The following is a 27307-nucleotide window of genomic DNA, read 5'->3' on the forward strand; positions in this document are numbered from 1 at the left end:
ATCGTTTCTTTTCCTAATTGGAAATGAGCCCTCTGATGCCTTTCTACATCGAAGAACAAAACAAATTACATTTTGATTCCTTTAGAAAAGGAGGAAATCATTTTATTTTGAAAACTGTGATAGCTTGCTTCTGAGCACCAAGGAAGAGGGCATCACAGACCAGTGAGATGGGAAGCCGGGTGGGAGGGTAAGACTCACCATTGAGCCACTTGGAGTTGTACTGCGCGGTGCGGAGCGGGGGCAAGATGCCCAGGCTTCGGTAAATGGCGGGATCGCGTCCCGGGAAATCCATGGCCGTGGCAGCATAGAGCTCCCCGCCGGCCGTGAGCAGGGCTGTGGAGTTGTGCTGGGGGCTGTAGGGGCAGCGGGCCATGCCGCTGATCTGGTCATGGATCTCCGTCAGGTTACTCAACTAGGAGTGAGGACAAGAGAGAAAAGTCAGTGATCTCCCCCATGAAACCCCTTTAATACTGTTAATGGATCAGATCTGCCCAACTTGCAAATGAAGCACATACTATAAACTCTCTGGGGCTCATAGCATGGGCCAGACGTCCACATATTCAATAATATGTGGAATAATAATATGGAGAATAATATGCTGTGGGGACCATCAGAGAATCTGGCAATCAATCTCTCATCATCCCGTGAGAATGAACCCCAGGCTGCTGGATACTCAGCAAAGACAGAGTAAGACTATCATTTATGACTTCTATTCATAACACACAAGGCCATGCAAATTTGCCCACTTACATTACAAAACTCAACTTCACTGTTTATAGAAGTACAAACTGCAAGAGAAGTTAGGTACAGGTTTATCAACAAAAGTGCATTAAAGTTGTGTGACTAGCCCAAACTGTGTTCATGGGTAATGGCTGGACATTTAGCAACCATGGAGCTCAAATTTCCAAGGCTTTAGATCTTAGTGTTCCGAGAGGCGACTTAGTGTCCAGCAGTCTACCCGCAGGACTCCTGCATTTGAGAAGCTGAACCATCACTGAATGAGAAAAGTCCTCTGGGTGGCTGGAGGAGGGGATCTCCACTCTATTCTTCTCTACTCTCACCTGAGAGCTAAGAGAGCAGAGGGGTCAGGCAGCGGCTCAGATACCCTGCCTGCTTTATTACACGTGTGTGCTTAGTCGCTTCAGTCGTGTCCAGCTCTTTGCGACCTCATGGACTGTAGCCCGCCAGGCTCCTCTGTCCATGGAATTCTCCAAGCAAGAATACTGGAGTGGGTAGCCATTTCCTTCTCCAGTGGATCTTCCCGACCCAGGGATTGAACCCGGGTCTCCTCAACTGCAGGCAGATTCTTTACCATCTGAGCTACGAGGGAAGCCCTTATCACACGTGTAGACCCAGGTAAGCTACTTAAAGTCTTTAAGCCTTAGATTCTTCTTTTACAAAATAATGACCCAAAGGATAACCACCAGGCTGGGTGGATGTGAGGGTGAAGTGACTGGGTTGTTGTCAGGGTTGTAGGACAGGCCACAATACCGGGGCTGTCTTCTGTGAGCATCACTTCTTATCATCATCATCCTCCTCTCTGTATTTCCAATAACTGAATGTTAACTTGAAAATAATAAATAGTAAAAGAGGAAGATTAATTCAGCCTTTGAGAGAAATTGTGTAACCAGGAAATTAATATAATGATATTTCTTCATCATTTCTTGTTCCCTGAGGAACAGCAAATGAGTATCCCAAATTAGGAAGATTACATGTGTGCTCTGAGAACCCTGCAATTCTATAGGAATGAGATCTGGATATAGAAAAGTTCACTGCTCATAATGACGGGTTAAAAGAAAGAGAAAGAGGGTGGGTAATAACTTTATTTTTCCTAGGGTTCCATTTCTTTGTTAGGTTGCTTTAATTTTTCAACACGCTTCTATCCAAATTCTAAATTGCATTTTCTTTGTTTTGATTGTGATTTTAGGTCATTTTAATACTTAACACTATGTCTGCAATGAAGCAGGATAAGAAAAAAATAATATGTTTAGGATTATCTTTAGGGTCACTGTTGAGAACAAAGCTGGTAGAAATAGCTTGAAAGAATATTTAAATTTAATTAAACAAGCTTATTATATAACATGGGTAATAAAAAAATACATCAAGTCTTTATTCAGTTTGACAAAACATGCTTTGAATTAAAACACAACTCCTTGGAGAATAGCAATACATTTTAAAAGTGGTGTTTTAATAGGCTGTTTGGGTTTTCCTGGCATTAAAATCTATCAAAACTCCACATGAAGCCGTACCGTGCGGTTGGTGCAGACAGGCGTGAAAGCGTTGGTCCCACACGTGAATAACCGGTCACCACCCACCAACAGTACTCGAATGTAGTTCTGACATTCCTCCTGAAAAACAAAAACAAACAACAAAAGAAAACACAAGAAAAGGGATTAAGAGGCCTGAGCTCAAGAGGAAGGTGAATACGAAGATGTCTTGTCTGCTCAATAAATTAAAAGTTAATTGACCACTACAAAGCCAACACACGACCTCCTCTCAGATACTGACCAAAAAATAACAACAAAAATCCTAAATAGTTTACCTTCGTCTGCACACTTGCTCAATAGAGGATATTTGTGAAGATTAATACATGTTCAGTTAAACTCTCAAAGCATGTGTCTTCTTTTGATGAATGTGGTTTCATTTTGTGTTGTATCTGATAACAGTGCAAACTCTAAATTGCTTTTGACATATGGTAGGAAAATAAATAAAGGAAACTATTAGAGCGGCTCATGAAACAGCAGTTTAGGAAACTTGCCCAGGAGCTTAAAAAACCATGGTGAATGCTTCTCCAAATATGAGGGTCACAAGTGAAGCTCTGATTACAACCAAAGCAAGTTTTAGATGAAGTTCTTAAACTGCTTTGTGTACAGCAAGAATCTATAAACATTTTTGATTTTTTGGTGAAAAAGTAAAATACAACTATAACAAGTAAACAATGAGGGATGAAAGCCCATGCTAAGGGAGTGAATATTTTTTATGGTTGCAAAACATACATATATATCTGGGCATGGTCAAAGTAGTACAGGAACATTCAGCCACAAAGCTCTTCATTCAACCAGCAAGAATTTACTGATTAGATACTCTGTGGTAGAGACTGTGGAAGAAGTCACAATCTAGGCCCTTGTGTGTGGAATTTGCTCAGTCATGTCCAACTCTTTGTGACCCCAGGTACTGTAGTCCACCAGGCTCCTCGGTCTATGGAATTCCCCAGGCAAGAATACTGGAGTGGGTTGCTATTCCTTTCTCCAGGCTATCTTCCATACCCAGGGGTTGAACCCAGGTCTCCTGCATTGCAGGCAGACTCTACCATCTGAGCCACCAGGGAAGCCTGCATGGAGGCCCTTGGCATGAAATTAAAATACATGGAGTTGTCTACCCACTCTATTAAGGAGGCACAGGAGAACAGCATATTGCTAATTCTAGAGGGCAGGGGAGGGGAAGGGAGGAGGTGTAGGAAGGCTTCCTGGAGGAAGTGAAACCTAACGTCAGTTTCAAAGGAAGAGTAGGATTTGGTGCCACTTGGCACTTGCAGGATTTTTGTGAGAGAAGGAGCAAAAATACATTTTCAAAATGAAGAATGGACTGTGCTGGAGAAAGCACGGTGCTTTCACTGGGAATAGAGGAGGCGCCGCATAAGCTGGGACCAGGTGTGTCTGGCCAGTGAGTGTGAGTGTACTTTGTATTCGGAACATGAAGGGGCCAGTTTATATTTTCACTGCATGTGGTTTTGACCTGATCTGATGTTTGTTACTGAAGGACCAATCAGGAAGCCATGTGGAGGCAAGTGAAGGCGGGAGACTGCAGACAGGTAAGGAAACCACATCCATGATTCAGCCCCTCCTCGCTCTGTGCCTGGACCACAGTGCAAGGTGTGAGAGGACAAAGCCAGGCTCCAGCAGATGAACAGGACGTGGGGACTGACCGAACGCCTGGACCTAGAAGATGCTGCATACTGACACAATGGTTTGACTCACACACTTCCTCAGTCAGGAGGATCTGGATTAAATGGCGCACAGATGCTCTCTTCAATGAAACAGAACCTCAGTCTCCAAGAAACATTGATTTGCCGTAACTCAGGCTGCAGCATGGCCTAGCTGTGGATGTAAGATGAGCTAAAACACTTGAATCTGCTTTCTAAACATAAAGTGAAATATCAAAGGCAGATAATTTACCTAATATTACTAAAAGTGAAAGTGAAGTCGCTCAGTCGGGTTCAACTCTTTTGCGACCCCATGGCCTGTAGCCTACCAGGTTTCTCCTTCCGAGGGATTTTCCAGGCATGAGTACTGGAGTGGGTTGCCATTTCCTTCTCCAGGGTGATTGTGGATTTTGAGATGAGATCAACCTGGATTAAGGTGGTCCCTTGTTTGTGCTCAGCTGCTGAGTTGTGGCAACTCTTTGTGACCCCATGGACAGTAGCCTGCCAGGCTCCTCTGTCCATAGACTTTTCCAGGCAACAATACTAGAGTGGGTTGCCATTTCCTACTCCAACCTAAAATTACCATTAACAATAATAGTAACCAATTAGCATTGGCTGCTAATCTGAAGTACTTTGAGGAAAAAAAGGAGAGAATAAAAGATGGACATTAACTATTAGAAGAATTCAGAAATGAGTGTAAACAGAAGACAAAAGCTGGTGCTCTGTGACAGCCTGGAGGGGAAGGATGGGGAGGAGGGTGGGGTGGGGGTTCAGGAGGGCGGGGACACATGCATGCCTGTGGCTGATTCATACTCATGCATGGCAGAAAGCATCACAATATTGTAAAGCAATTATCCTCCAATTAAAGTAAATAAATACATTAAAAATAAACTGCATAACAAAGGATGAGATGGTTGGATGGCATCACCGACTCAATGGACATGGGTTTGGGTGGACTCCGGGTTGGTGATGGACAGGGAGGCCTGGTGTGCTGCGGTCCATGGGGTCACAAAAAGTCAGACATGACTGAGCGACTGAACTGAATAAGAAAGGTGCACCAGCTGGGGAGGCTTGTTCTGTTCTGCTCTGCTTTGTTTTTATAGCTGGGGAAAGGGAAGAAGAGTTCTAAAGAGAAAGAACAAAACCAGACTTCAAAAAGGCGCATCGGTCTCCTTTCCCAGGCTCTGGGAGCTCTGGTTCCAAGGACAGAGAGGAGGGTGCACAGCTGCTGAGAGCAGAGGGGCACAGAGACAGGATCACGGCCGTGGTGGGAACACCAGCCCTAACCGCATAAATGAGGGGGCTCCAGAGAGATGTCTCGGGGAACACAGGGCTCAGAGCGCTCTGGATGTCCGGAGCGGACAGAACAGACGCAGCAGCGATGCTGTAATAATGAACGAGAGAAAATTACAAACGGCGCAGACTTTTGGGGGTGAGAGTTTGTTTGTTTCTGCTGCTGCTTTTAGACCTCTTTCAAGAATTGGGTCACAGTGTAAGAGGAACATTTTGTTGGTTTTCCTAAGCAGGAGACTGACGCGCTAGAGACAGTCATGTCACCGTGAACTTGGGGGCAAGGGTGAGTTATTAGAAGAGAATCATTCCTGTTGAAAGAGGTGGTCTCATGGCTGAGTCCTATAGACCCACTGAAGAAAAGCAAGGCTCTCTCACTGATTATGGGAAGAGAAACAATCAAGATACCACATGTGGTATTTATCTTCATCTCCCCAAAGAAAAAGCGCAAAGAAGCCTGCAGGTCAATCACCGTCTTGAAGGCCCGTCACAGACTTGATGGAGAACCAGAAAGATGGTTGTGGACGTGATAATTTGGATGCTGACACGTGTCAGAGCGGAGGAACAAGTCCAACAAGTTATCAAAAAAAAATCTTGGAAAAAATATATGAGGGAAGATACCAAATTATCTCCATTAGTAAAAAGTATGTTCTGGTTGTCAGGCCCCTTGAGAATACTCACTCATCCCAGAAGGCCATGCTGTCTGGAAAGGGCTTTGTGTGCCCGTGTGTCCCCAGTCAGCTCCTCCATTTCTTTGTTTTTGTGTTTTTTTACATTCTGTTTTGCTTGGATTTTCCCCAGTTTCTCATTTTAAAAAAAGTTATTTTCGAAGTATTTATAAACTAAAACTTGGTGTGTGTGACCTGCACAGGTTGTTAGCATCCAATCTGAAAGAATCTTCCATGTTTGGAACAATTAAGAATAAAGAATACAGAATAAAGGCAGTACTGTAAAGTACCGCCTTCACTGATTAACTCGCAGGTTTCTAAATATTGGCACTTTGGATGAAAATGTTGTTTACCCCCTACATCACCAGGTTCCCAGGCAAGATGGTAGTTTGTTTTTCTTCTCTGGAGTTAACCTGTTTAAGAGCAGAATCTGACAACCAGGAAGCAGAACTATAGCGTATAGCAGGGGGACAAAACACTGGATTCTAGTCCAAACTCTCCCACTGACCCTCAGAATCATTCTAGGAACTTGGTGTTTAAAATACTGAGATGAGATCACAAACAAGAAGCTTTCGAAAATTATAAAGTATAATACGTGCATAAAGGAGCTCTTTTATTCCCTTAATAATCGGCTGTGTTTCCTTTGTAAAGCTGTTAAAGGTCATGGTGGGAAGGACTTTGGTTTAGACATAATGACCCCAAGCAGACAAAGACCTCTTGTTGGATCACAAATGAACTGACTATTTACGTTTAAAATAATATTTGTGTCAAACACATTTAAATAGTTCTAGAAGCCAGATTCTATAATGGTGTTGCAAAAATAACGAACGACAACAGATTTTATTAGAAAACTGTTTTGACCCCGCAAGCAACGCAAGAGTTCACCCTCCCTTTCTCGTAGATGGAATGTTTAAGATCCTTTCGCGACAAGTCACCCCCTTTCTCCCAAGGGAGCTGGAAAAGTTTAAGTGGAACCGAATTCAAAGCTCACGAAGAACTGGCAGTCTCCACCCACCCTTCTCTGCTAAATGGGCCCGAATCAAAGATCTGGCGATGTTTTCTTGACCCTGAGTCCCTCAATGTTCACCTTAAAGGGCTGCACATGAAATGATGCTCAGGTTGGTCCCAACTACACCGGGAAACTTGAGGGAATGCGTCCTCTCTCTTCCCACCACTTGCAGCCCGTGGAGGAATGTTCTATCCAGGGAACAGAGTGGGCATGGATGGTACGACCCCCACAGCCACAGCCCCCTCACTCATACTCCACATTCCTGTTGCTACAGTAAAATGCATTATGTGGAGACGCACAGACCACTTTCTTTTTTTTTTTTTTTCCTTAGGGCAGGAAAAAATGAGTTCACTCAAAATGGCTGGCATTTTTCTCATTTTTGAGATGTCACTTTTTGCCTTATTCTTTTTTATTTCAGGGAGAGGGGAAACTGTCAATCTGTGTGTAAAATTTTCATATTACTATAGCACAGACCAAAAGATAATTGAATTCCTATTTCTAAGCTCCAGGCGACTAAGAAAATCCGAATTTCACTCCACTCCCCCTAATAGATGTTATATTTTAGTCAAAGGAACTCGATGGAAGCGTTTTCTGATCTGGGCTCTGGAAGCGTCAGCACAGGGAAGCTAGGGTTGTGTGACCTTAGAATTCTGAGACTAGCCCTTGGGGGTGGTTTACTTCCTCCCCTTCTGGGTTCCCAGAGCGGGGCTCAGGTCTTCAACAAAGCAACAGGGAGGCTAAATAAGAGAAAGGAACTAGGGGTAAAAAAGGAAGAGCCTGGGAGGTCCCTCTGCTCTCACTGCCCTTGGACCAGCCCAGCAGCATGGTCTTAGGTTCTTCCCTTCCTAATCCTATCATTTCATTTTGTGCCAGGGAACTTCACCACACACAGCTCTGCTACAAAACCAAATTCTATTACAAGCAAGCTCAGGTTGCTCAAAACTTGTCTGTGAGTTTATCAGCATACTTCATGCAACCTAAAAGAACATGCAGTTTCTCTTTCCCACAGTGTTGCCACTTTGAAATTCATCTTCATCTGTCTTATAGTCATCTTAAAAAAAAGAAAAAAAACAACCTCCATCCACAAACGCAGTTTGAATCAGTTTCTAATAACTGAGGTTTGCCATTGTTCTTAGCCTATTAAAACCAGAAACATGTGGAATGTAAAGGTATGATTTCCTTTGAAAACGTTTGTTTTGCTCCTTTTCTTTCTGTGTATCAGCAAGCCTCAATTACCTATAATAATGATTCGCTCCTTCTGTGAATCGGAAGTTATCTTCCTGATGAGCATGAAAGACGGCCTTTACGGTGTGTTCTCTGGCTTTTACTTGCTTAATTTCTAAGCAGCAAACAACCAATGATCACAGCTTAAGGCGAAATATGGGCCAATTTTGATTCAGCAGAAGCAACTCTGCACCCCAAGGAGTAATAATCTACTAGTATAAGGTTACCACAAGACTGTTTTAAAATTAAAGACTCGTAGACTATTAGCAGGAGGAATCTTGGCTAGATCAAGTAATCGGATGTTCTCCTGTAACATGCAGGAGACTGAAGTCCACAGAGACGAAGAGGATTGACTGTGATTTCTTTAAAGTCCATGAAATGAATACACAAGCAAGATCGAGATGAAATACGAAAGGACTCTTAGGGGGAGTAAAATCTAACACAGACCATGTAAAAGTTGTCAATATATTTCCCATCTTGGGCAATTACAGCCAGAATTTTCAACTGAGTCATAGTCTGGCAATGTTTGGAGACATTTTTGGTTATTTTTTGTTGTCCTGATGGGTGAAAGGAATTACCAGCATCCAGCACGTGGAGGCCAGGATCATGTTAACCATCCACCAGTAACACAGCAGACTCCACAGTGGGGAGTGATCCGGCCCCAACATCACGGGTGCTGAGAGCAGAGCCCAGATGCAGGGCCCTGCGTTTGTTCACTCCAGAGCGGAGTGGAGTGGAGCAGCCACCACAGGCTGGGATCAATATGGATCCACTGGCCCAGCTCCCAGTTGAGGAGTGGGGGGCTGGGTAATTAACATGCAGCCTGGTAATTAACATGACCAGGAAATACAAATGGCTACTGGGAGACGATGCAGAGGGGCATGCTGGAGATGGAAGGTAGGGCGGGACAGGGGAGGCAGGGATGCCCACAGACGGGAGGCACACGAGTCCAGGGAGACGGGAGAGGGAGGCAGGGTGGAATGATAGTAAGGGTGTTGGGGAAGGGTTAGGATACAGCCCTAGAGGCAGAGGAGGGCACAGCCACCCCCAGACCCAGGGCTACCAACTATACATGTTCTCAGATAAGCCTTAGGACATGCAGGTGTCAACAGGATTTTGGGCTAGGTTTCCCAAAGCTGACTAGTGCTGCTCACGAGTGTATCACAGCCCCAGCAAGCAGGAAGAGGAGGAGAAAGATCCAAAGTCCTAGAGGAAGACAAAGACAAGGCAATAAAGAGGGAAAAGAGGACAAGTGAAAGGTTTTTCCAGTAGTCATGTATGGACGTGAGAGCTGGACCACAAAGAAAGCTGAGCACCAAAGAATTGATGCTTTTGAACTGTGGTGTTGGAGAAGACTCTTGAGAGTCTCTTGGACTGCAAGGAGATCCAACCAGTCCATCCTAAAGGAAATCAGTTCTGAGTGTTCATTCGAAGGACTGATGTTGAAGCTGAAGCTCCAATACTTTGGCCACCTGATGCGAAGAGCTGACCCATTTGAAAAGACCCTGATGCTGGGAGGGATTGAAGGTGGGAGAAGAAGGGGATGACAGAGGATGAGATTGTTGGATGGCATCACTGACTCAATGGACATGAGTATGGGTAAGCTCCGGGAGTTGGTGATGGACAGGGAGGCCTGGCGTGCTGCAGTCCATGGGGTCGCAAAGAGTTGGACACGACTGAGCGACTGAACTGAACTGAAGAGGAAGAAAAAGCCCAAGGACCCTGGGGTCACCAGTGTCACCAAACAAAGGGACAGCGTTGGCTTGAGAACCATGTCCAGAGTGGTCAGTGTTTCCCATCAGTGGACATTGCTGGAAGAAAGAAAGTCGCGTTTCCAGCCCTCACACCCAAGCTGATCTGATTCCACCCTTTTCACTGCTCAGTACAGAGGGTCTTCCTTGAAGAATTTCTTGTGTGCCAAGGACTAAGGAGCAAAAGTCCAGGAATCCACCCATCAAACATGTAAGTGTTAGAGGGTGGAGAGGAAAAGCATATAGAAAGCCCCTTTTCAAAAGCTTTATACATAATGTATACAAATTCCACTGAATTTATTATAGAGTTAAATAAATTTACTATGTTCTGATTCATTTATTTTGGGGGGAATTTTAAGAGATGCTATTTTGGTTCTTTGGAACTTGGTGCTACCTTTAATTTATCTGTGTCTCTGATGACTTATCTCAGAGGAATTTTTGAGGTTTAATAACTTTCAGTAAATAGCCTTCAGCAACTTCTGCTTTTTTATTAACGTCTCCAAGTGTTTCTCTAGCTAAGATGGCATTTTATTCCTCGTCTTCCTTCTTTTTAGCTCTTTCGTCAGTTTTGGGAAACTGAATGACTAAGTGTGCTGAGACCTGCCTCTGTGTATGTCTCTCAGAACAGCTGATTTAAAAGACAAAAAAAAAAAAAAACAGGGGATGAAACTGGATAAAATAAAGTACGGAACAGTCTTGGACAAACACAGGTGGTGTGAGGATACTTCATTTGCTGTATATCCCCCAAGCTCATGGCCTTGGGACCACACTTTGCACAGAAAGCCCTCTCTGCCGCTGTGTGTCTGATTCTTCTGTTACCCTAAGTGTGATCCACATCAGAAAGGGCCACATTCCAATACAGTAAGACGATCACTAACAGAATGATGCCTGGCGGTTCAGATGGTAATGAGTCTGCCTGCAATGCTGGAGAGCTGGGTTCGATCCCTGGGTCGGGAAGATCCCCTGGAGAGGGGAATGGCAACCCATTCCAGTATTCTTGCCGGGCAAATCCCACGGACAGAGGAACCTGGCAGGCTACAGTCCATAGCGTTGCAAAGAGTTGGACATGACTGAGTGACTTCACTTTCTTCCAACCGAATGAAACATCATGAGCTTATGGACCAGCTGCAGAAGAATTCCTTCAGGATGATCCAGTGTGATTTTCTTGAAATATAAAATTCCTTCAAAAAAGGACTCAGGCCTCTTACTGAGCCGACCAGTTGTGTGAAGGTAGATTGAAGAATTAATGTTTTTGAACTGTGGTGCTGGAGAAGACTCTGGAGAGTCCCATGGACAGCAAGGAGATCAAACCGGTCAATCCTCAAGGAAATCAACCCTGACTATTCATTGGAAGGTCTGATGCTGAAACTCCAATACTTTGGCCACCTGAGGCAAAAAGAGCCAACTCTTTAGAAAAGACCCTGATGCTGGGCAAGATTGAAGGCAGGAGGAGAAGGGGATGACAGATGGCATCACTGACTCAATGGACATGAGTTTAGGCAAACTCCGGGAGAGAGTGAAAGACAGGGAAGCCTGGTGTGCTGCGGTCCGTGGGGTCATGACCGAGTGACTGAACAGCAAGACCTGTGATGTGCACAGGAATTCAAGAACTGTGTCTCCAACCTTAGTGATAATCTTTCCTTGGGAACTTGAGGATGCAGATATTCATACGGAGACAGGCGGAGAGAGAGAGAGCTCATTTTAAAGATGTGCGTGTTAGTCACTCAGTCATGTCTGACTCTTTGCAACCCCATGGACTGTACCCAGCCAGGCTTCTCTGTGCCTGGGCAAGAATACTGGGGTGGGTTGCCATTCCCTTCTCCAGGGGATCTTCCCAACCCAATGTCTCTTGCATTGCAGGCAGATGCTTTACTCTCTGAGCTACTAGGGAAGGCCATATATTTTAAAATATGTTAAATATATTTTAAAGATATGTTAAGATGCATTATTAAAAAATCTCAAATCACTTTTGATCTAATAATTAGACTTATTATATAATCACTTCCTGGAGTGAGCTGCAAGGTATGATTGCTGTGCTGTGCTGTGCTCATTTGCTCAGTCATGTCCAACTCTTTGTGACTCCAAGGACTGTAGCCTCCCAGACTCCACTGTCCTTGGAATTTTCCAGGCAAGAATAATGGAATGGGTTGCCATTTGCTCCTCCAGGGAACCTTTCCAACCCAGAGATCAAACCTGTATCTCTTGTATTGCAGGCAGATTCTTTGAACCACTGAGCCATCCAGGAAGCCCATAAGGAATGATTAGGGGGAATTAAAATAGTATTTTCAAAATTCAGGTCCATATTTTTCTAAATAACATCATAACCAATTAATTTCATGTCTCATTCTAATGACTGGGAGGGCAAATTAGATCTGCTGGGAGTGCAAATTAGATCTGCTATGTTCTGAATCCTAACAACTGATTATTGTTCATCTTACTTTTGAAAGGTAGAACCTTGAGAATTTCCTGTGTGTATATTTTCAATCTTGCTTCATTTTTCAGTTTCCATGGCATCATAATCAGGAATAACCTTCATATTGAAATGTTCTACATACCGGCCTCTGAGTTAGTAATGACACGCCCATAACAGCGTCCTCCTTACCTGGGACTTGCCTTTGCTGTAACAGGCCTTCTTGGTTGCTTCATCACACTCCCATTCCACAGCCTGTAGGAAACAGCAACGTGAGGGCAACTATTAGGACTTTGACTGAATAAAAGGAAAACAAATAATAAGGCCTTGGTACCCGGAAGAGGTAACACAGAGAGCCCACGGCACCTAACATTTTCATACTAACAAAGTGTACACACAATGCATGTCATCCTGTCCTGTGGGCTTATACTGAGCTTTCAGAGGGAAGCATTTTAAAGGACTCAGTACTTTCATTCATGCAGCAATAATGTGATATTTCAGACGTCGCTATAAGACAGGCAGACGCCATGAGTCGGTGACTCTGACGCACTGATGACAGAAACGCTCACTTCAGTGCGTCACGGAATAGATTCTGAAGAGGCTGAAAACAGGAGCCTTGAAACAAACCAATCTAAATCCTCATTTAGACGTGTACATCTTACTTGAATAGTCTGTCATTTATCAATATTCATGGATAATGAAGCGAGGTTGACTGCGTGTATCCCTACTCCCCAAACACACATATAGATGATGAATAGTCAATAAAATAAGCAGCTCATGCAAAGCCCAGCTACCACTTCCTCCCAAAGCCACTAATTTCCATACTCTCATTAGCTCCCACTAAATACTGAGAGCTACAGCTGCTAAATTTCTTCCCTCACTTTCTTCTAACTCACGCTGATCAATTTGACATGCATCCTTTGACATCTGATGCTAACTCACAAGTGGACCTGTGATTAGTCAACATAATGTACAGCACTTACTTTACAGGAAGAAATGATGCCTGCGAGCTTTAATGGCTGGTATGTTGAGATTGGGAATCATATTTTGAACAGACTTAAGCATCTGCGGTATTTATATTTTTTACTATTTTATGGAATGTGCACTTTCATAGGGCCAGAATGTTTCCTTTATTCTGTCCGTCTGTCATCACAACTTTGTCCTATTTTCCTGTTACGGTTGGATTTCTGAAGAATTCAAGAGTTGCTAAAGAACCAGATGAATCATTACCAGAAAAAAAAAAAAATTGAAGTGAGGGACAATTTGTTGTTAGTCTGGATTACTGCTACATAATAAACTAAGGAAAAAATACTAATGTTAGATATTATGCAAGAGAATAAAGGCTTCACTCTTACTTCTAAAAAGAATGTTTTCTTTTTTTCCCTAACTCTTCTAAACTGAGGAAAATAACAAAAGTCGTATCAACACCATTATCTAGCATCTACTGTTCTCCAAAGAATGTTACATAAGAGATTAAAACATAAAACACCACATTTTCCAAATCTTATCTTGCTTATCAAATATGAATCCACAAGAAAAGTGTTCTGGAGAGAACCACTTCAGGGCCTTTCAAAGAGAAACAATACTATAACTGTTTTCCCCTGTGCAGACTTAGAGATTTTTGTCCGTGTCAACATCTGATGAAAGAATTTGTTCTTTCTTCCTGTGATGTTTTCCTGTTCATAATGCTTAATGGCACCAAGAAGGTTAGAGCTAATTAGCATCTAATGCAAACAAATGACTTGAATTTCACACTAGAGAGACAGATCCTTTTATGAGAAGTGATGACACCTCAGAGAAGAGATAAGAGCTTCACATACAGTTGCATAATTATATATCTCCAGGAAGCACAGATAAAACAAGTGCATCGCTGCAGTTGTGAGTGGAGTGTTCCTTTAGCAGACCTCTGTATGAAAGCTCATCCTGTTGTTTTCACTGAAATAAAGGTATCCATGTCTTCACACTTCCTAAGCTGTTTAGTGTACGTGTTTAGTTGCTCAGTCACGTCTGAGTCTTTGCCACCCCAGGGACTGTGTCCATGGGATTCTCCAGCCAAGAATACTGGAGTGGGCTGCCGTTCCCTTCTCCAGGGGATCTTCCTGACCCAAGAATCAAACCGGGGACTCCTGCATTGCAGGCAGACCTTTACTATCTGAGCCACCAGGGAAGCCCCGCCTTCTCCCTTACTCAAACTCAAAAACGAAATGATACACTATGATATTACAGTGGTTGCTTAGTCCCTAAGTTATATCTGACTCTTTTGTGACTCCATAGCCCTCCAGGCTCCTTCTGTCCCTGATATTTCACAGGCAAGAATACTGAAGTAGGTTGCCATTTCCTTCTCCAGGGCATCTTCCCAACCCAGGGTGGAACTTCTGTCTCCTGCATGGGCAGGCGGGTTCTTCACCACTGGAGGCACCAGGCAAGCCCACACTATGATACAGGCTTTAGCAAAGTAGACCCCGGTACAACTTGGATTTTATATCATCAAGGGGACTTAGTTATATATCACAAAGAGGAATTTGTGTTGCATAATTACTGGGCAAATTATTCAGTGAAATGCTTTAGATAATGAGGCATTCCTAGTGGCTCTCACTGGTCTAGTGAATTTGTTGAAAGTTAAACAGTACTGCACTCTTCAGTAAACTTAAGAGCTGAAAGAAGCAGTTAGTGCCAGAGCTACAGGAAGAATATTTATCAAATGCCATCAAAATTCACATCCTTCTACTGAAATGGCAAACAATCAGCTTCCCATGTTTGCCTAACATCCAAGTAGCCTTTGCATTTTCAAGATAAACATTGGCCAAGGATTGGAAGGGGACGGTAATAGGAAAAAAAAAAAAAGTGACAGTTCTTGAACATATATCATTATTTTACCAACAGAAAATGGGAAAAAACTTACATGTTTTTCTGAAGACAGTTATTAAAAGTAGCAAAATTGCTTTCCTGTGGCATTTTTATTACAGTATATCGTTTCCAATAATATTCAAATCCAGAATTAATTAAATACTATGATTATGTAGCTATTCTCTTGATTCACTTTCACCCTGACTAGAAGGTAGGATAAAGGGAAATTATATTTAGAAAAGAACCGAACTATCTTTTGTACAGTTGAACACGTGATTGGATATCACAAAATTTGAAAAAGAATGGACTAGGGAAATATATCTTTTCCAGATTGGCCTAAAATTGGGTGTTCCAGATGAGCCCCTTATTTTTTGCTCATTCAGCAAACTAGACTTTACCTATATGACCAGGTGGCAGCAATGGATAGACACACTTTCACTGGAGAGAAATATGAATTTCAGTGGGACTCTCCAGTGTCTGATTTTTCAAAGTTTCTCAATTCTGCTTGAATTAGATTATGTTTTAGCCTGGTCACAGCTTCTCTTTATTCACAATTTTTTCTTTATTCTTTATAAAAAAAGATTTATAAATTTTTTAAATCAAGTCTTCTCACTCTAATCTCAATGGAGATTTATTGTACAGAATGAAATTCTTTCATAATTTTGGAACAAATTCCACTATGATTTACGAAGCCATCTTTCTGATTGACTTGCATTTTAGGACACTTTCTACCCATGCAAACCTGTCCTTATGACAGTCACCACAAAGGCTAAGACATTCTGCATTTCAGACCTCAATGCAACACTCGTGACCTTAGTTTCTGTCTCTGTTTCTTTAAATCTTTAATTTTTGTCATCTCTTGTCTTTTTCTGTCACATAAGACCTGGCAGAGAAAAGGTATCTTAATGTTTGACTCTATTCTGATTTAGTCTTTGTTATATTTTTCAGCAGCAGACGTGTTGCAGTGATAATGTGGTTACTTGGATATCCAAAGGCAATGAGTTTGAAATATCTACAGCTTAAAAGACACAAAGATTCTGGTTTGTGACACAACTGTAAATAGTTAGAAATAATATCTGTGCTATTCAACAACTTACAGAAGTGCTGCTTTATGCACAGACATTTACCACTCTCTCATTTAATATTCATTAAATACCGACCAAGAGCAAGACACCAATAGATAATGAGCGAAATAAAGAAAAACACAGAGAGATAATATTCACACAAATCAGACATTAATTTACAATAAAATGTAAGTGACTTCTGTCAGCCTAGACAGCATCAGGCTAAATCTGAGAATGCATCCAAGGTCATTTTTGTTGTTATAGAAGCATGTTCATCTCAGAATCCAGTGGTACACTAAAACTTACAACACCTTTAACTTTCAGGAAGTGACAGAATTTCTGAAAGAAAGAGAGCAGGTTTACCAAAAATCATGTTATACCTGCAGAAATCCTGTGTGTGTCAAAGCATTTATGGTTTCACAATACAGTACACTTTTCCCTGTCGTGTACACATGCACACACATGTTCAGGTTATGATAAACAGAACTGTGATCTCTGAAGTAAATAGGATGTGAGAAAGAAAAAGAAAGATTGGCTCCTTTTATGGATGAGTTACATACATATAAATCCACAGTTCGTGGAAGTATATAAACAAAGCTGTGTATTATCACATTCCGCAGACAGAGAAGTTAATTAGACAGGGACCAGCAAAGGCAGATACTTTTCATAAAAATGAAGAGAACAACATTCTAGGCAGATGGGCCAACACTCTTTCAGCAGATGGCTTTGCTAATTAGATACTGGCAAAAGATAACATGAAAGAAAAAAAACTAGTTTAATTACACAGTGCCAAAAATTAACAACCACCTGAGGGCTTTTTTAAAAAAATATGTTTGCATTCATATTCTTATGTCATGGATTTCTCTGAAATGCTGGAGAATGCTAAATTGTCATGATGGTTATAAACAAATTGCCAGGGACTGTGAGATTGTATGTGTTCAAAAGAAGCAAAATGCAAACGAGTTGGAATTTGAAACAGTTGTGATTTTTATACGACCTGAGTCAAGTGTCAATCTAGTTATCCTTGGGCAAAGGCAGTTTAGATAATTATTTTAGGGGTCACACTTGATAGGTTCAAAACAAGTGGCAATTGGAAATTCCCTGGCAGTTCAGTGGTTAGGACACTACATTTCCATTGCAGGGGGCCTGGGTTTGATACGTCAACTAAGAAACTGGGGACACTTGAGATGTTAAGGTGTGCACGGCAAGACATAAAGGGGTAAAGAGTTGAGTCACTTTGAAAGGATTTATCCAGTCTGCCTCTGTATCTTTACTTCTTAGTGGATATTAAGTGTATTCATTCACTTTAATATCAATTCGCCGTACACCTATATTTACATCTATGGCAAATTGTAGGCAAGCCCATTTTATTCTTACTGGCAGTTTCCAAATCGGAGAATTGGAAGGGGACGTTCATCATATTTTCTAACTACTGTTTTTTTTTTTTATTCTTACAAAACTGAAGTCATCCAACATTAGAGAAACATCTGAACCTCAGAGAGTCCCATACACACATGTTATAATGATTGTTTAAATCCTTATATATCAAAGCCCAAGATTTTCTTCCACAAAATAATACCAAGTTAAACTTCCTTTCATCACTGGCCAGTGAAGCTCCCAATTTGTCAAATGCTCGTTGGGGCTTTTGTTTTATAATTGGGCTTTTTAAATTCCGGGCTTTTCTTTTTAATTGAGCAGACAATGTATGAGATTCCTAGGGCTGATGTAACAGAACACTGCAAACTGGGTGGCTTTAAACAATATAAATCTACTTTCTCACAGTTTCCAAGGGGTAGGTCAGAAATCAGCCAGAATTGCTTCTTTCTGGGCTCCCCTGCCTCTGGTGACTGCTGGCCGTCTTTGACCTTCGTTGGCTCGTGGAAGCATCCCTCTGGTCCTTGCACCCGCCATCATACAGTCCTCCCCCTGTGTGTCTCTGTCCAAATGCACTTCTTAAGAAAACATTAGTATTTGAATTAGGGCCCATTCAATCCATTATCTTAACTAATCACATCTGCAAAGACTCTGTTTGCTAAAAAGGTCACATTCTGAGAATCCAGTTGAGGATGAATTTTGGAGGGACCCCATTCAACACAGCACAGACAGCCAGACATCACGACATAAGGAACCCTGAAGCCGACAACTGACAGCACATTAATGAGGGACACTGTTCTGCTGCTAATCAGCCACATCTTCCGAAGCATGGATAACAGTTTATAAAACTTTCAGTCAGCTCAGTTCAGTTGCTCAGTCGTGTCTGACTCTTTGAAATCCCATGGACTGCAGCACACCAGGCTTCCCTGTCCATCACCAACTCCCAGAGATGACTCAAACTCATGTCCATTGAGTCAGTGATGCCATCCAACCATCTCATCCTCTGTGGTCCTTCGATCTTTCCCAGCATCAGGGACTTTTCAAAAGAGTCAGTTCTTCACATCAGGTGGCCAAAGTATTGGAGTTTCAGCTTCAACATCAGTCCTTCCAATGAACACCCAGGACTGATCTCCTTTAGGATGGACTGGTTGGATCTCCTTGCAGTCCAAGGGATTCTCAAGAGTCTTCTCCAACACCAGAGTTCAAAAACTTTGGTTACAGGCTAATCACAGTGGTACTTGCTTTCTATACATTTATCTCACATATACGCCTCTCTATAATTTTATAGAGTGGAAAATACCATTAAGGTTATGTTCAGGATGAGGACAGTGGTTAAGGCACTTTGCAAAACCACAAAGAGGGTAGGTGGGACACCAGGATTCAGATTTGGTAGCCTGGAGGAAGTCTGGGCTCTAATCCACTCTCCCTTCACTTTGAATTGTCTCCTTCATTGGAGAAGGAAATGGTAATCCACTCTAGCGTTCTTGCCTGAGAAATCCCAAGGACAGAGGAGCTTGGTGGGCAGGCTACAGTCCATGGGCTTGCAAAGAGTTGGACACAATTTAGTCATTGAGCACAACTGACCTTCCTTACTGCCTGTCAGGGTTTTCTTTTTTCCCTTAATTTAGAAAGTGAAGTAAAGTCAAAGTTGCTCAGTTGTGTCTGACTCTTTGCAACCCCGTGGACTGAAGCCTGCTAGGCTCCTCTGGCCATGGGATTCTCCAGGCAAGCACAGTAGAGTCGGTAACCTTCCCCTTCTCCAGGGGATCTTCCCGACCTAGGGATCGAACCCAGGTCTCCCGAATTGCAGGCGGATTCTTTACCATCTGAGCCACCACGAAAGCCCATAATTTAGAAAAAAAAAGAAAAAAAAACCAAACAACTGTACACTTAAAGCATAGAAATGTGTGTACACCTAAATTCGGAGCTGTAGCCATTCAGCAAACATTAATTAATCATACAAGCCATTGATTGCCCCGTCATGGAATGCATTCATTTTTAAAGCCTCTGGGCCCACTCATGGTCCTAGCATTGATTTTAAAGGAGGCATGATTCATCTAATGAAACTACAGTTACAACTACATAGCTAGGGTATGATATAAAAACTGAGGTTGATTTTGTGATATTACACATCTTATTTTCTTGGGCTCCAAAATAACTGTAGATTGTGACTGCAGCCATGAAATTAAAAGGCACTTGATCCTTGGAAGAAAAGCTATGATTAACCTAGCCAGGGTATTAAAGAACAGAGCAGTCACTTTGCCAGCAAAGGTCTGTCTAGCCAAAGCTATGGTTTTTCCAGTAGTCATGTGTGGATGTGAGAGCTGGACTACAAACAAGGCTGAGAACTGATGCTTTCAAACTATGGTGCTGGAGAAAACTCTTGAGAGTCCCTTGAACTGCGAGGAGATCAAACCAGTCAATCCTAAAGGAAATCAACCCTGAATATTCATTGGAAGGATGGATGCTAAAGCTCCAATACTTTGACCACTTAATGCAAAGAAACGACTCACTGGAAAAACACTCTGATGCTGGGCAAGATTGAAGGCAGGAGGAGAAGGGGGTGACAGAGGATGAGATGGTTGGTTGGCATCACTGCCTTGATGGGCATGAGTTTGAGTAAGCTCCAGGAGATGGTGATGGACAGGGAAGCCTGGCAGGCTACAGTCCATGGGGTCACAAAGAGTCGGATACAACTGAGTGACTGAACAACAACAACCACACATCTTGAATATAAGAACAGTCTGCTCTTGAGACAGCAATGATTTTGTGCTTTAAAAATGGATGCTGAGATCCCATCCCCCCTTCTGCCACAGACTTCCAGGGGTCCTTCATTTACCTGGAGTAAAAGCTAAAGCCATCTGGAAGGGTCTACCAGATCGAGCCACTTGCCTTCTCTCTGCTTTCTTAGCCCCCATCACCCCCATACCCTGTGCTGATCCTCAGACAAGGCAGATGTGTTCCCTGTGGCTTGCGTACCAGCTCACCCCACTTTCTGGGACATCCACCTGGCGAGTGTCTATGCCTCTGGTTCATCTCTGCTCAAGGGTTACCTCCTTGTGGGGCCTGTGTGGTCATGCACGGAAACAGCAACAGGCGTTCTCAGCCACCCTGGAAGGTGACTCCCACTTGGGCAGGTGTCTCATCCTCTCGGTTCACTTCTATGTCCCCAGCACCTGGAACACTGCTTCACACACAACAAGAAGTTTGTTCAACAGCTCGCTTGCTGCATACATGAATAGGCCAACGAAGCTCTAGACCTGCAACCCTGAAGCGGCTCCAGGCACCCTGATAGTGCCCCCAGGTGGAAGGGACATGTGAGGCTTTGGCACCATACCCTGCACATCTGTGGCCGGCGCCCCGCAGCAGTGTTTCTTCCGAACCCTCCCCTGACACTGGAAAGAGACACATCAAGGTGAGTGCAGGATCCACCGGAGCAGGGTGCCCAGGCTTTTAGGCAGCAGGGGCTGGCTTCATGGTAGATCATTCTCCACAGAATGGGGTGGGGGACGGTTAGGGGTTGATTCCAGCACATCCATTTATTATGCTACCACTGATCTGACAGGAAGCAGAGCTTAGGTGGTAACGTGAGCGATGTGGGGAGCAGCCACAGATACAGATGGCGCTTTGCCTGCTCACCCACCACTCTCTTACCATCTGCTGTGTGGTCCAGTTTCTAACAGACTACGGACAGGTACTGGTCCTCGGCCCAAGAGCTGGGGACCCCTGCACTAGAGTACAGATGTCTACACTTCTGCATTTTGTGTGTGTGTATGTGTGCTTTCACTTCCTTAAGTAAAGTCTTATGTAAAATCTCATATGTTGTTGTTTAGTCACTAAGTCTCATCCAACTCTGTGACCCCATGGACTATAGCCTGCTGTCAGGCTCCTCTGTCCACAGGATTGTCCAGGCAAGAATTCTGGAGTAGGTTGTCATTTATTCCCTTCTGGGGATCTTCTCAAGCTAGGGACAGACTCTGCATCTCCTGCATTGGCAGGCAGATTCTTTATCTCGGAGACATCAGGGAAGCCCTATAATCCATTAGTTCAGTTCAGTTCATTTGCTCAGTCGTGTCTGACTCTTTGCAACCCCATGGACCGCAGCATGCCAGGCCTCCCTGTCCATCACCAACTCCCAGAATTTACCCAAACTCATGTCCATTGAGTTGGTGATGCCATCCAACCATCTCATCCTCTGTCATCCCCTTCTCCTCCTGCCCTCAGTCTTTCCCAGCATCAGCGTCTTTTCAAATGATCTCATATAAAAGAATGCAAAAGTGCTATTTACTAAATTCACGTTATAAATATAATCAAGATGATAGCATTAAATCATTTAAAAAAAAAGTGACTTTAAGTGACCCTGAGTCATAGCACACTCAGTATCCAATCAGTTCAATATTTTGTTTTGGTTACTGAAATAATACTGATTCATACCAATTAGGTAGTATTAAATAAGTTCACCTTTGAATCTCAGTTACTTTGGAGTAAAATCTCAAATGACAGCAAACAATTTATTCCATGCTCTACAAAAAACCAGCTTATCCGGGTAATCATAGCAATAAAATTTGTCACTGAGGGTTGCCAATGCCTTAAACTTTTATATATGGTATACATCAATGTAACTAATTTTTAATTAATAGAATTAAAATATGTGCAATGCCTAAAATCCCTTAGCACCTCTAGAATTCTGGGACTCTAGGAAGCATATTTGGTTCTAAGGAACCAAGCATCTTTGATGAGCAATCTAAAGTGTGGAGGGACTTTCCTGGTGGTCCAGTGGTTAAGACTTTGCCTTCCAATGCAGGGGGTGTGGGTTCAATCCCTGGTAGGGGAACTAAGATCCCACATGCCTCTCAGCCAAAAAACCAAAACATAAAACAGAAGGAATATTGTAACAAACTCAATAAAGACTTTAAAAATAGTTCACAACCAAAAAAATCTTAAAAAAGCAAAATGCTTGAAATGAGATTGAATTTGGAGAAAATGTAATGGAAGGTGCGTCCTAATAACCCCATTCTACTCCTGAACATGAATGGGCCCTCTCTAAATGATTTTGCAGATTAGGAAGGAGGTCAATATCAAGGACATTATAAAATCTGGTAGAATATTTAGAATTATGACTGTCAGACACTGAGGCATCAAACAACTGTTATATTTTCAAAATGTTGCCATCAGTGAAAATGTTGCTGGAAGGTAAGCTAGCAAGCACAGCTGCTCTTGGTTTCAAAGAAGTTATTTTCATGGATCCAAAAGAGATTGGTTTGAAAAATGGCATACTGTCCAATTCATCAGCCTAAATGTAGGGGTAAAATTGTAATTATGGAGAAATGATTATTTTTATATATAAACTTGCTGAAGTATTTGTATATAAAGAATCCAATATGAAGTAAATCAAGCATGGGATAAAAGTGTTGACTTCAGAGTGGATTGACTTCTCAAGGACCAGCTCCTTAACTGCATATTTCCCAAATGCCTGAAAAGAATTGCTTCAAATGCCATATTTTCAAACATACGATTACATCTTCCATAACACAGATGGGGCAATTCAAACATCAGGATATTTGTAATGTTCGACAAAAATGGTGACGTTTATTAGAAATGAAACAGATATAACACAATCAAATTAAAAGTAGACATTCTAGCTGATGTAACATTTATTCTACTCATGGAAAGAAGTACCCTGAAAGGAATAAATTGATTATGTAGTCATGAGAAATATAAGACCAAGGTGAGATTTTTAACACATCTTGAAGACTTCACAGAGTAATGACAAGAGGTCTTGCAAAAAAATAAAAATAAAAAAGGCAGCAAATTGACATGGAATGCTCTGTTGGACCTCAGTCAACTGGAAGGACAAGCAACTTTGCATAATGAATGTTGTCCTAGAAATGTCTCCACAAGGCTAAATTTGTACTAGGGCTTTGACCAAAGCCTGATTACACAGAGTGCTTGACTACTGACAATTGCGTTTTAGATCCATGGGGAAAAGAACAGAAACAATTCTGGCCCCACTACAGGAATGAGTTTCCCAGCCATAGAACAAGACTTCATTTAGGAATGCAGTTAAAGAGTTTCAAAGAGACTGCATCTCACATTGAAGGAGTTTAGAAGGGATCGCATTTCACAGTGAAGGACTGATATGGAGGGCCAAGGTATTAATTTTGAGGCAACATAAGGTATAGAAAAATACTCTAGCAACCATAGCATGAATGCGAAGAGATACAGATTCTTTGTTTGACTTAGTTTTATTCTGTTGAGGTCAAAAAAATATTTTTGTGTGTTTTCAAGATTCCTTTGTGATCCTATATGTTACGCTTCTCTTGCTTGAAGCATAACGTCACTTTTATTGGGTTCATCAGTTTTGGTCCTATTACTATATATTCTGGCTATATCGTAATGAATGCATTCCACAGGAACTGTGACCATAACACTCAGCATAAATGTAAATACATGGACATTTGTTTTAATTTTCCATCAATATTTTCTATTTTTTTTCTGAAACTAGCTTCACAAAAACAAATAATACTTTGTACTTGATTCCTTTTCTCCATGGTTCTAGTTAGAATGTGTGCACTAGAATTCACTGAAGTACTTATAAAGCCCAGATTATGGATGCTTGCTGGGGAATTACACTATACTCACTGAACCACTCAGAATTTCTTTATTGTTCATGTTATAAACCCTTGCTTCCTGAGATGCACTCTACCACTACAAAGACTGAATTTATTTCAACTGCAAAACATATTGATCTATTTGTCAAATCACAAAATATATGGAAAATCCTTTTTAGGAGTCTTATTCAGCCTTAGTTTCATAAATTTTAGTTTGCAGCTGAGAGAAACAAACATTAAAATTTGTTTTCTGATATATATTGGGGCAGTTACATTTCTCTCTTATTTTACATAAAATGTGTAACAGGATGTGAAATTTCTGTTCAAGAAATATTATTTATAATATTATCACAATGTTAAAAGAGAACTAAATGAGCATTATTGATATATTCATTTCCCAGTTAATACTGAAGCCTCATAATTTTATGAATATCTGCTTGAACTTATTCAAGCCAATTAATAATTTAGCATTCAGCAGGAATGTGTGTTCACCATTTATTTCATCAAGAATTTGTCTCTTTTCTATAGTATAATCAGTTTATTTATGTGCCAGGGGAATATTATAACTATTACTCAAGTCTTTGATGAAAAAGAACTCTACATTGTAAATAAGTCTGAAAGTGTTTAAGTATGAGAATGAGAACTGGTGGTTTTTTGATATATGCAATGTCTAAGATCAGATTGATTATATTCTCTACAGCCAAAGATGGAGAAGCTCTATACAGTCAGCAAAAACAAGACTGGGAGCTCACTGTGGCTCAGATCATGCACTCCTTATTGCCAAATTCAGACTTAAATTGAAGAAAGTAGGGAAAACCACTAGACCATTCAGGTAAGACCTAAATCAAATTCCTTATGATTATACAGTGGAAGTAAGAACTAGATTTAAGGGACTAGATCTGATAGATAGAGTGTCTGATGAACTATGGACAGAGCTTCGTGACATTGTACAGGAGGCAAGGATCAAGACCATCCCCATGGAAAAGAAATGCAAAAAAGCAAAAGGGCTGTCTGGAGAGGCCTTACAAAAAACTGTGAAAAGAGAAGTGAAAAGCAAAGGAGAAAAGGAAAGATATAAGCATCTGAATGCAGAGTTCCAAAGAACAGCAAGGAGGGATAAGAAAGCCTTCCTCAGTGATCAATGCAAAGAAATAGAGGAAAACAACAGGATGGGAAAGAGGAGAAGGCAATGGCACCCCACTCCAGTACTCTTGCCTGGAAAATCCCATGGATGGAGGAGCCTGGTGGGCTGCCGTCTATGGGGTCGCACAGTCGGACACGACTGAGTGCTTTCACTTTCACTTTTCACTTTCATGCATTGGAGAAGGAAATGGCACCCCATTCCAGTACTCTTGCCTGGAGAATCCCAGGGATGGGGGAGTCTGGTAGGCTGCCATCTATGGGGTCGCACAGAGTCGGACACGACTGAGGTGACTTAGCAGCAGCAGCAGCAGCAGCAGAGATCTCTTCAAGAAAATTAGAGATACCAAGGGAACATTTCATGCAAAGATGGGCTTGATAAAGGACAGAAATGGTATGGACCTAACAGACGCAGAAGATAATAAGAAGAGGTGGCAAGAACACACAGAAGAACTGTACAAAAAAGATCTTCATGACCAAGATAATCACGAAGGTGTGATCACTCATCTAGAGCCAGACATCCTGGAATGTGAAGTCAAGTGGGCCTTAAAACCATCACTACAAACAAAGCTAGTGGAGGTGATGGAATTCCAGTTGAGCTGTTTCAAATCCTGAAAGATGATGCTGTGAAAGTGCTGAACTCAATATGCCAGCAAATTTGGAAAACTCAGCAGTGGCCACAGGACTGGAAAAGGTCAGTTTTCATTCCAATCCCAAAGAAAGGTAATGCCAAAGAATGCTCAAACTACCGCACAATTCCACTCATCTCACATGCTAGGAAAGTAATGCTCAAAATTCTCCAAGCAAGGCTTCAGCAATACGTGAACCGTGAACTTCCTGTTCAGGCTGGTTTTAGAAAAGGCAGAGGAACCAGAGATCAAATTGCCAACATCTGCTGGATCATGGAAAAAACAAGAGAGTTCCAGAAAAACATCTATTTCTGCTTTATTGACTATGCCAAAGCCTTTGACTGTGTGGATCACAATGAACTGTGGAAAATTCTGAAACAGATGGGAATACCAGACCACCTGACCTGCCTCTTGAGAAACCTATATGCAGGTCAGGAAGCAACAGTTAGAACTGGACATGGAACAACAGACTGGTTCCAAATAGGAAAAGGAGTATGTCAAGGCTGTATATTGTCACCCTGCTTATTTAATTTATATGCAGAGTACATCATGAGAAACACTGGGCTGGAAGAAGCACAAGCTGGAATCAAGATTGCCAGGAGAAATATCAACAACCTCAGATATGCAGATGACACCACCTGTATGGCAGAAAGTGAAGAGGAACTAAAAAGCCTCTTGATGAAAAGTGAAAAAGGAGAGTGAAAAAGTTGGCTTAAAGCTCTGCATTCAGAAAACTAAGATCATGGCATCTGGTCCCATCACTTCATGGGAAATAGATGGGGAAACAGTGTAAACAATGGCTGACTTTAGTTTTGGGGCTCCAAAATCACTGCAGATGGTGACTGCAGACATGAAGTTGAAAGATGCTTACTCCTTGAAAGGAAAGTTATGACCAACCTAGACAGCATATTCAAAAGCAGAGACATTACTTTGCCAACAAAGGTCTGTCTAGTCAAGGCTATGGTTTTTCCAATGGTCATGTATGGATGTGAAAGTTGGACTGTGAAGAAAGCTGAGCACTGAAGAATTGATGCTTTTGAACTGTTAGTGTTGGAGAAGACTCTTGAGAGTCCTTTGGACTGCAAGGAGACCTAACCAGTCCATTCTAAAGGAGATCAGTTCTGGGTGTTCATTGGAAGGATTGATGCTAAAGCTGAAACTGCAAAATTTTGGCCACCTCATGCGAAGAGCTGACTCATTGGAAAAGACTCTGATGCTGGGAGGGATTGGGGACAGGAGGAGAAGGGGATGACAGAGGATGAGATGGCTGGATGGCATCACTGACTCAATGGACATGAGTTTGGGTGACTCCAGGAGTTGAGGATGGACAGGGAGGCCTGGAGTGCTCCAATTCACGGGGTTGCAAAG

The 27307-nt window shown here is 42.1% G+C and overlaps 1 protein-coding gene across 1 annotated transcript in view; it reads right to left on the reverse strand.

Annotated features, from left to right (window-relative positions):
- SEMA5A (semaphorin 5A) overlaps positions 1-27307 on the reverse strand; it is a 548310-nt gene that overhangs the window by 192467 nt on the left and 328536 nt on the right. The window contains exons 6-8 of the mRNA XM_040262502.1: positions 12467-12529; positions 2250-2348; positions 199-412 (exon numbers count right to left, since the gene is read on the reverse strand). Of these exons, the coding sequence (XP_040118436.1) occupies positions 199-412; positions 2250-2348; positions 12467-12529 (376 nt within the window). The remainder of the gene's footprint in view (positions 1-198; positions 413-2249; positions 2349-12466; positions 12530-27307) is intronic.

The sequence above is a fragment of the Oryx dammah genome, unplaced genomic scaffold, assembly GCF_014754425.2.
Source record: "Oryx dammah isolate SB20612 unplaced genomic scaffold, SCBI_Odam_1.1 HiC_scaffold_20, whole genome shotgun sequence".
Classification (NCBI taxonomy): domain Eukaryota; kingdom Metazoa; phylum Chordata; class Mammalia; order Artiodactyla; family Bovidae; genus Oryx; species Oryx dammah.